This window comes from Myotis nattereri, assembly GCF_964212035.1.
Source record: "Myotis nattereri genome assembly, chromosome: 12".
In the NCBI taxonomy this organism is placed as follows: Eukaryota; Metazoa; Chordata; class Mammalia; order Chiroptera; family Vespertilionidae; genus Myotis; species Myotis nattereri.
Genome location: NC_138087.1, coordinates 34,043,121 through 34,054,346, shown reverse-complemented (window position 1 = coordinate 34,054,346; position 11,226 = coordinate 34,043,121). Strand labels below are relative to the sequence as shown.

General features: G+C 40.0%; 1 protein-coding gene across 3 annotated transcripts in view; it reads right to left on the bottom strand.

The window, feature by feature from the left end:
* Positions 1-6,145: 6,145 nt before the first annotated feature.
* BRD10 (bromodomain containing 10) overlaps positions 6,146-11,226 on the bottom strand; it is a 105,242-nt gene continuing 100,161 nt past the window's right edge. For all 3 annotated transcript variants that reach the window (XM_081103414.1, XM_081103415.1, XM_081103416.1), the window contains one exon: positions 6,146-10,442. In XM_081103414.1, the coding sequence (XP_080959540.1) occupies positions 6,814-10,442 (3,629 nt within the window). In that variant the 3' untranslated portion in view covers positions 6,146-6,813. The remainder of the gene's footprint in view (positions 10,443-11,226) is intronic.

Below are 11,226 nucleotides of genomic sequence, written 5' to 3'. Positions count from 1 at the left end.
CCAGCTCATTAAAATGATTGGCTCAAATTTCCACCCTAAGTGGAAAATAGTATCTTTTTTCATAAGTAGAGGATAACTATAAACATGAAGATAATGAAAGCAAATTATTCTTATTAAAACCCAGGAAGATACTAATGGTTGCAGAAGGTTGTCAACCTGAGACCTGCTCTCTTTATTGAGGGAGATTAGCAAGAGCTGGAGAAAAGCTTTTAACATAATGAAAAGGCTTGCAGGAGAAAGAAATGACTTTCTCACTATGTGACTCAGTGTTACCTAGTGCTGAGTCACCAAAACACCTAAAATCGTCTTGTGTCATTGGAAACACCAGTGCAGCCGAACTGCGTCATTTCCTACAAAAGACCGAATTGTACGGAAGAGAAAAAAACACAGAATAAAGAGACTTATTACACACATTGAAAAAAAGTCATTCACCCGGCCAGTGTGGCTCAGTGGTTGAGCGTTGACCTATGAACCAGGAGGTCACAGTTTGATCCTCAGTCAGGGCACTTGCCTGAGTTGTGGGTTGGATCCCCAGTGTGGGGTGTGCAGGAGGCAGCAGATCAATGATTCTCACGCATCATTGATGTTTTTCTCTCTCCCTCTCCCTTCCTCTCTGAAATCAATACAAATATATTTTTTTAAAATTCACTTTATATCTATATCTACATCTACATCTATATCTATAAGTCATTCAACAAAATACTAAAATACTTCCCTGCCCTTTCTGACTGTCCAGTCTTACCACTTAAAATAAGCCCTGTCCCCATCCCTGTCGTCCCCGCCCCCGACACCCTTTTCCAACAACAACAACAACAAAAGAGTTCTAAACAAAGTAAATTCCATCAGGCATTTGGGCAGCTCCTTTCCTCATTGAAAGGCCTAGTTTGAGCCCTAACCTGCACATTCATAGAATAGCCTATGGCTTGCTCCCTGGACCCCTCCAAGATCTCCAGCCCATCTACCATCCGCTGAGCATTCTCTCCTTTCCCTGTGGAAAAATGGCTCTTTTCCCAGAGTCCCTCAGTGTCCCAGGCAATGGGCAAGGGGGTTGAGCTGTCTGCCAGAGAGAAACTAGAAGAGTGAGATTTTGTTTCAAGGAATAGATATGGGGTGCCAGACTCAGCCAAAAGGACCTGCCCCCTACACAGAGGCAGCCATACTTTTGAAAACGACTCCCTGGATTGAGGGCCAATTGTGGGACAATTTTGGGAGCCAGGAGCTGGAGATTGCAGGGTCACATGATGGGAGGAGCCTGGGTCACAGACACCAGTGAAGAGTCTCCCTCACCTAGGAACGCTTGGATTGAATGAGGACAAATTGGCTCCACAGAAAATCCGTGAACTGTTAAGGCTTTGCCAAATCTGACATTGAAATCCAGGGATGGTAGCAATACCTTTGTTGAGGCCCTTCACTGCTCTGCCCTGCACACCTGGATGGAACACACACAAATGAGGGCTAGACGGGTGCCTCCCGGGGAGCTAGGTCCCTATGACCTCTGCAGGCAGGATCAGGCTTCCCTGCTGCCCAAGGAAACTTGAACACAAGAGCATAAGCCTCATCCAGGGTCCTGTGCACAGGTGTCCTCTACCGCAGCGTGCTCCCCCCCCCCCCCCCCCCCCCGCCTCGCCCAACTGCCTTGTGGGCCTAGTGGGTAATGGCATGGCATGACTTTGATCTCCTAGGTTTCCTGCAGGAACAGGTCAGGACTAGAGCAGCCAGAGATCATGGATGATCTCCTCTGGGTGCAAGCCTTGTTTTCTGTGTCCAAATGTGCTGGATAAATAATATCACTTCCCCTTTGTGTAGTGAGTCTGTTTTATAGAACCTGGTCTTCCCTCCTTCTCCTGGCCCCCCTTTAGCCCCCAGGTGTTGTCTGATGTTTGATTCAAGGCCCAAGTCTCTATGGTTTCCCAGGAGATTCTGATATGGATTCTCTGATTGTAAAGAGAGTAAAGAGCAGGCGAACTTGAGGGAAAAAGAACTAGCCAAAATATTCTCCGCCTGGGTTCAAGTTTGTGAGGAGCTGGCAAACCAATGAAGCCCCAAGTCACCTCTAGTGGAGACCGGTCCTCTGCAGCTGCAAGTACTGAGTTTGGTAGCACTTATAAATCTGGGTAGCTCCGGTCATCACTTGAGAATATTATAGCACTTTTCCAAAAAAGGACAGAAAACAGGAAGCCCCCTACACTTTCTTTCATTCTTTTTAAAAACATATTTTATTGATTTTTTTGCAGAGAGGAAGGGAGAGAAATAGTTAGAAACATTGATGAGAGAGAAACATCGATCAGCTACCTCCTGCACATCTCCCACTGGGGATGTGCCTGCAACCAAGGTACATGCCCTTGACCGGAATCAAACCTGGGACCTTTCAGTCCACAGGCCGACGCTCTATCCACTGAACCAAACCGGTTTTGGCTACACTTTCATTTCATGGCTTTAAGGACTGACAGTGTCACCTGAAAATGCATGGAAATTCCTCTATCTCAGGTGACTGATGACGAAACATCATAAAATCATCTCTGAGGAATGCCGAGCAAGTTCGGAGGGAAGTCACGGATGGCTTGGATAAAAACACTCATTTTGAAGAATGCCCAAAACTGCTATCCCAAGAACCTGTAAGATGAAAGAAAGTGTGGGAAATGAAGAAACAGAAAAAAAAGAAAAGAAAAAAAAAGCTGACAACTTGAAAACAACGAGAGAGGCGTTAAATGATAAAGAGAGCCCATTAAAATCTCTGAAAAGGTGATAAAGTCTGCCTGCTTTCTTCAGAAATGATTACCTGGTTGATGGCTATCTGAAATCAGACAGAGAAAATTAAACAAATGAGAACCCCTCCACTGTCAATGAGACGTCAATTTGAAGGGATATACCAATCCTGTTAAGTGTTCCTTTGAAAAGACTTGAAGGAGAAAGATTAAGGACTATTTAAAAAGTTAAGAAATTTAAATTAACAAATACTTACAGTTCAAATGAACAGTGTCCAAACAAACATCTTTGCAGTCTGAAAATAGTTTGCAAGTGAGACTCAAAAACTTCAAATATTGCTGGACTAGTCAACAACATGTGCAATGCAGATTTGCAAAAAATCAATTGAGGAAAGAATTTACTGCTTAGCAATCTGGAAGAAAGTTCCTGAAGTATATGAAAATACATATACATTAGAAGCACGGCTCCTACAAGAAGATGGCTTTGACAGTTGGAAAGAAGCACTTCCTTGAAGATCAGCTGGATTGCCTCCTATGAGAAAAAAGCTCACGTAAGGTGGATGGCAGCCTGGCGGAGAGAAAGCTCACTGAGACAAGAAAAGAAAAGGATCACAACAGACAAAATATTGGCTGAAGAAGTTTGAATTCCAGCTTTTCCAGCAGAGGCCAGGAAGCATCAGGTGACTCCCTAAATCATCAGGTTCCCAGAGGAGAGGTCAAGCTGTGAGGACTCAGGTATCTGAGCCATCTGCAGGTTTGATTCAGGTTTACAGCAGCCAACTCAATTTCTAAAGGACGTGTTTTCTCTTTAAAAATAATTTTTAGATAATAATTCTTTCAGTTTGATTTTACTTACTTGATGCTACATTTGCTCAAATTGAAGTTTAATGGAATCATTATTAAGATAGCGTTTTGAGGATCTAGATCAGCCGTGGGCAAACTACGGCCCGCCGGCCGAATCCGGCCCGCTTGAAATGAATAAAACTAAAAAAAAAAAAAAGACCGTACCCTTTTATGTAATGATGTTTACTTTGAATTTATATTAGTTCACACAAACACTCCATCCATACTTTTGTTCCAGCCCTCCAGTCCAGTTTAAGAACCCATTGTGGCCCTCGAGTCAAAAAGTTTGCCCACCCCTGCTCTAGATGGTTTTATTAAAATTCTAGACCATTTCATTAATGTTCTAGAATTAGATCCATATAAACATTGTATTTAATCCTCACCCGAGGATATTTTCCCATTTTTAGAGAGAGTGGGAGAGGGAAAGACAGAGAGAAATATTGATGTGAGAAACACATCAATTCGTTACCTCCTGCATGAGCCCTGACCAGGGCCTGGGCCAGGGAGGAGCCTGCAGCCGAGGTACGTGCCTGTGCCTTTGACCGGAATCGAACCTGGGACCTTTTGGTCTGAAGGCCGATGCTCTATCCACTGAGCCAAACCAGCTAGGGCTGGCATTACATAAGTGCATACAAGTGCTTTTATTACAGTTGTGAAGGAGTGATCTGTCCTTCTCAATCTATGACCTCAATCTGTAACTGCAATATGATGCTGGCTCGGGTATGGTAAGGAGAGGAAGTTATGTAATAGTAGTAGTCCTACGAATGAGTAGCTCGCTGCTGCCCTCCTGTAGCTCCGCCCCCCCCTCCCCAGCTTGCTGCCCTGCTCCCCCTCCTGTAGCTGTCCAACGCCTGCCCGCTTGTAGCTCGCTGACCCACCCTCCTGCTGATCTGTGATCCAGTCCTTACAGGGTCGGTCCCTTCACAGCCCTGAGGAGGAGGAGGGGAGCACTTCACTCTGAAAGGTTCAACAGATCACACAGAGCTTCGAAGGTCATTATCAGAATTTTGAATTTAGGAGTTAGAAAAGAATTAGTGGTTAATAAATTATTTAGGTCCCTCACTGAGATTAAAATGGGACCAATAGGTAATTCAGTTATTTCTGGAAGTGGCTTAGATAATTATTTTCAACAAAAGACAAACAGTTTTGGGTGGTTTTACTTTAAAAGTTAAGCACATGGCCCTGGCCGGGTGGCTCATTTGGTTGAGCGTTGTCCCAAGCACTGAAAGGTTGCTGGTTCCAATCCCAATCAGGACACACACCCAGGTTGTGGGTTCAGTTCCCAGACAGGAGGCAACTGATTGACGTTTCTCTTCACATCTGTATTTCTCTCCCTCTCTCAAATTAATTTAAAAAAAAACCATATTTAATATAGTTAAATACATACATTCATTTATTGAGGACCACCTATGTACAATGTAATGCATTTCAACATCACCCACTTCCCCCTGAAATCCATGGTCTTTCTAAACTGACAGGGAAAGGGAAGGTGACTACAGAGTTGAACATAGACATGATTGGTAAAAGTGCTCTTAGAACACAAATACAGGTTTCTGAGAACCTTTAGCAACTTCCCAGGAATATCCACCCTCACTGCCCACTTTGATAACTAATAAGTTTCAATGTAGTTTCAAAAGAAGTCTGTAGGCCTATTCTTCCCTACCATTTCAACCACAGGTTAACAATATTATAATAAATGGAATGTGGATAAATATACAATGTCCCAAATAAGATAATGGATATAAAGATCCAATAAGTATAAAATCTTTTATTTAAAATGAGGCATATCCTAAGCCTAACCGGTTTGGCTCAGTGGTAAAATGAGGCATATCCTGAAATACCACAATGTAGAACCCTGAGAATAAAATGACCAATAAAAATTGCTTTATAATGGAATTTAAGTAACTGCTCTATAGTTGACAAAAACAAATAAAAAGCAAAGAGTACTTACAAGTAATTGAAGTGTCCACATTTGTTATTCTAAACTAAAAAATCATGTTTTAAAAAATACCAAATTGGAAAATTAGTCACTATGAACCAACACCTCAATATAAAAATAAACCTATGGGGGGGGGGGGACTTGTTAAAGGATTCAAGGGACCTCTCTGTGCTATCATTGTAACTTTCTGTGAATCTAAAGTTATTTAAAAATAAAAAGCTTATAAAAACTTATCTGGAGTGTATAAACAGACAGCAAATACATTGGTCTGAAAGATTACTTATTTTGATTAATGTAGAATTTGGTGGTGGACTTACAGAAAAAAGTTAAAATAATGAAATCTAGAGTAAAATTTTATAACAGAAATAGTGTAAAATCATGGAAAAAGAATGTAAAGCATCAGGTTCAAGACCTGACTCTACCACCTACTAGCTGGGTGACTTTGGACACATCACTTAACCTTCTCAAGAATACCGTGAAAATCAAATGAGATGTGGAAGTACAGTTTGTAAACTGTAAAGCCTATACAGATGCTAGCTATTAGTTCAAATTTCCCAGCCTCAATTCTTTTTTGTAAAGGACTATCTCCATTTTATATCATATATTCTCCCAATGGAACAAGAACGCAATTTAAAAAAATGGTATTCAAACAAACAAATACAGCAACTCAGTTTATTACATGCAGATTCTTCTGCATTGTTGCTAACAGTTCACTGGTCCAAAATTACTAAAATACTTAAAAAACTATACATTATGTAAACAAAACATAAATAAGACAGCATAGTTCTTTGTACATATAGTTTAGTACAGGTTGTTAGGAATTTAGGAATATGTACAATTTTACACCATGGACTGCATTTTCACAATGCATAAATATATATATATTTTTTTTTACAGAAACAAAAATAAGATTTCACTAATGACACAAAATACCATATTGTAGATACACGCTGCAATAGTCCAAATTCAAGAAGAAACATGTCAATGCAAGTGCACAAAAGGCTAGCTTAATCCAAACTAGTCAAACTTGACTTTGTTCAATTTGTTATACAGACAGGTAAAGCCTGCCTACTTTAAACAACCAACCTCAGAGAACATATACCAATGAGTGAAATGGAACAGGTATTTCCCTCCCCAAGAAAACAAAGCCTGTTGCAAGCTAATGAAAAGATACATTAAAACACACACACACACACACACACACACACACACACACACACACACACAAAGTATAGTATGTTTTCAACAGTATAATAAACAGTTAAAATTTATATGGGAATCAAAACAATGCCCCATTATTTAAAAACTGGCTCGTTTAGTCTAAATTCAAGATGCAGCTGTGTCAGGCTTCTCTAAGCCAGATGACTGAAACGCAGGGAAGACAGAGGCAGGCTTTCGACTGGCAGATACAACAATTTGAGAGAGAGATGAAGAGAGTGAAGAAACCTTAGATGCTGGAGTACTTATGGTATTCAAAATGGCTCCTTCTGGGCTAACCAACAATTTTTTGACTGATGTGTCCAAATGAAATACTGAAGTACTACTTGGCAGTGGAGAATTACTAGAGCAAATGGCAGAAACCAAAGATGTCTTGGCTAAAAGAGTACTTGGAGGAGACTTAATTACTGAAGTCAATGACACCGTTGGTACAGGAGGTGGAACAGAAACTTGAGCAGTTGTGTTTATGATTTGTGGTTGTGTATGCACTGTGGGTAGAGAACTTGCATTCCCAAGAGAGTTTACAATTTTTGTAGAGGTTCTTAGAGATTGTTTTACCGGTTGCCCACTTAAATTATTAGATGTTAGTGTGGTCTTTTGGACAGGATTATCTACTGGTATAGGCTGAATGCTTTGGCCACTGTTAAGCACTAAGGGAGGTCCATATTTTGGATTAGTAGATATAAGGAGAACATGGCTGCCAGCTCCAAGACCTTGTGGTGGAACAATAAACCGGGTTCCATTAATCATGATCTGAGTACCAGGTGCCAAAGGCGTACTGGTGTTGATGACTATTTTTTGCTGAATACAAGGTTCACTGAATTGACTTTCTACCACACTAGTTACATGTGATGGTGCTGTGGCAGTGTGAATGGCAGAGCCACCTGGAGTAGAACTGCAACTGGAGGATGACTTTACTAAAGCAGGGGATATTGGCTGGTTTGGCAGAGAAGCAACATTGGAAATATTAACTATTTTACTTGGACTCGGTGAAAGGGATGGCAATTCAGTTTGAGGTTTATTTGTGTTCATATTTGTTGGCACTGTAGCTGAAATCCCTGGTGATTGAAACTGGACAGAAGTCTGAGATTGTCTTTTAGAAAGAGATACAGAACGTGTGGCTCCTGATACTGTTGCCACTTGTGGGACTGTGTTGATTTTAGGGGATATAGTCACAGGTGTAGGCAAGGCAACATTAACAGGGATTTGCAAAGCTGATGTCAAACATTTAGGAGACACTGTTGGTTGTGTAGTTGAAATCAGAACAGATGATGCAAGATGTCCTGTTTTCACAGTTGATATCGCCACAGTGTTTCCGAGATTTGATGTGCAAAGTCTATTTGACAAAACAGGCATAATTCTTGAAGAGGTATCATTTCCACTGACTAAAACAGGAGGTCGTGTCCCAACTGAAGCAGAGGTTGAGGTCACTGAAAGAGAACCTAAAGATACATTTGCTCCTGTTACTGAAAACATGTTTACTGCTCTTGCTGCAGAAACCACTGATTCATTAACAGGAGTAATATTTTGACTCACAAAATTTGAGCTTACTGGAATTGAATTACCACTTGTTGACAATGGCAAAACATAGCCCTTGGTACTTTTTTCTTCTCCTTTTGGGGTTACATTTTGCAGTATGTTAATTGATGGTATAGCCGGCACACTCCCTGAAGTATTTACAATTGCTTGACCTATGTTTAGACCAATTTTCACATCTTTTATCTGAGACACAGTTGTTGATGAATTTATTTTCATTGGTGCTCCCACTGTAGATGGAATTAGTACTATCTGAGGCTGCTCTGGAGTCTTAACATATGTTTTATTCAAGGGGGGAGTTTGTTTTAATGGTTCTGCCACAATAGTAGAAGTGCCACTGGATATTGGAGCATTAATAAAAACTAATTTCTGGGCAGACACACCTGTAGGTGTTGGTGCAGGTGTCACATTAATTGGAGTTCCACTGCCAGAAGAAAGAACAGATGGAGCTGATACCAACATAACTTTTTGAACTGTAGTCCCACTGATCACATCTCCATTTGTTGCCACTGTTGCTTCTGATCTTGTAACAGGGTAACTTTTGGTGATATAATCTGCTTGTTGCTGTTTAGTTGGAGTATGAATAGCATTTGCGTTGGTTTGTCCAAAATTTCCTGGTGGAAGGCTAATTACACTTACTGAACTATTTGCTGTTGATGATAGTGGAGTACTAGAAGAAATAGAGGACTTTAAGGGAGAAGAGGGCATTTGTGAAGTCTTCTCTACTATATGGCCCAAATTATCACTTACAAGAGGTTGTCCTAATGTAAGTTTAAGATTTTTCCCCATGGATGGATTAAAGCCAGCTGGAATGGAAGCAGAAGTTGGTGTTTGGCCAAAAGGTGGAAGACTAGATGTAGTAGTCATTCCAGCTACTGGTGAAAAAGCAGAGGAGGATGAAGTTGTTGATTTTGGCACCAGAAATGCCTGAAGCTGAGGAGCAAAAGTGAAAACTGAACTCGAAGATAAACTGTTGGGTGAATTTTGATCAGTATTTGTTTGTACTTTCACAACTCCAGTGTTCCCACCTCGTGTCCTTACAAGAATTGACTGTGAATCTCTGATACACACAGTTTTCAATTCTTGCTTTGCTTCAGAAGAATCAGAAGTTTGTTGTGCAAAACTGTTGAGGGAGGTACCAGAATTTGTAGATCCACTTAGTGTTGTTGCTGATAATAGAGGCTGAACTATGGAAGAAATGGTGGGTGAAGCAATGGGATGGGGGAATGTGGTTGCTGAAACTGCATTTTTGACTTTTCCTACCTCACTCTGGCTATTCTTAACTGGTGGTGTTAATAAATTACTTATGGAGGTTACAGGTGACAAAGGCTGTGGTCTAGCACTATTCACATTTGACAAAGGTGTAATCGTCTTGTTCAAAACTGCATTAGGTAGATGGGTAGAAGAAACAGCTCCTGCTGACTTGACAAGAACTGTTGCTGAAGAAGAGTTTACATTTGCTGTCTGCTGGAAAGATAAACCATGTTGTTCTGCACCTTTTTGTTGAAGTGGTGGTATTTCTTTTGCAACTGCTTTTCCTTCCTTATGCTGAATCACAAAATTCTTAGGCAGAATGAGGACCTGCTGCATGATTTTTTCTCCTGTCTTAGGATCCAGCATAGGTTGCATTTGAATCTTTACCGAGCTATTATGAAGATCTATGGGCAACCACTGGCCACAGGGCATTTTGTACACCATCTGTAAAGGACCTTTTGTACTGGTGTGGCAGGTCAACGCTGGCTTTATGGGGCTTGCTTCTGGAGGAGATATAACTGGCTTTTCCACAACAGAAGCACTTTTACCTGTGGAAGGGGGCAGTTGATTTGTTAAGGTCACTTTGTTCCCAATATTCGTTGCAAGCAAGGCCTGAATAGGTTTGGTCCCTTTCTGGAGAGTAGACACTGGTGTTGAATCCACTGAGGCAAATGACTCTGGAAACAGTGGCTCTGTATGCTTTGATTCATCCAAATAGTCCATCTGCATATCATCTTCTGCATTCTCAACTGTTGTCTCATTTGTGCTTAACTTTGCTTTCTTCCTTGGAGAAAGTTCTTTTGTGCTATCATCCAGATGACTAGTTTGTTTGGACTGTCGCTTAAGTGTTTTAGGCAGTGTCTTCAGTATATCTTTAGAAGGCAATTCCTTTTTCAACAACTTGCTTCTGGCCATAGGAAACTCTATTTCTGACAATTTCATATCATCTGAAAATTATAAAACAAGCATTTTGTTAATATAAATTGCAAGTGAATAGTAATAAGACCAATTATTTTTTAAAAAGTCAATCTTTGAATTGACAATTTATTAAGAAATTTATAAGGTGATTCAAGTCTTAGCACCACTGATGGGAATTAAGGTAAGATGACCTTTGACATAGTAATCTTGATATAATAAACATTTTCAAGAACATCCTATTATTAACAAGAAAATTATTTTTGGTTAACTTCTCTAATTCTGCTGACCATGTAAGTGCAAAAGGAAATTTTACATCTTTTAAAGAGATTAAGCCAGCAATTAAAGGCTAAGAATTTAGATTTGGAAAGGAATCTAGTCTAGTTCTCTTCTTCACAGGAAAATCTTGATGTTAAAGAGAGATGGTTCTCCATACTAATCTATTTTTAGAGACTCTAAAGGATGAAAAGTGTCCAGCTTTTACTGGTGTTTAATTACCCCCACAGTAAAAAATTTATGTTCATGTCTGGTCAAACTGGGTTGATAAGAAGTTACTCTTTTTCAATTTACTAAAGACATAAAATACAACAGGTTAATTCATTTCCAACCACAAATTTTCATACTAATCCTCATATAACTAAAGAAAGTAATTTAATTAGATTTATATAATAATATAATCTGATGAGTTGAAATGAATTACAGATAATCTAATCCAGCCTTTAATATAAGAATAGTGTGTCCACTCAGTTATCATTAGGCCATCAATCTTGGTCATTCCTTATTAACAAGTAATTTTCACAGTATTAGGGACTTTTT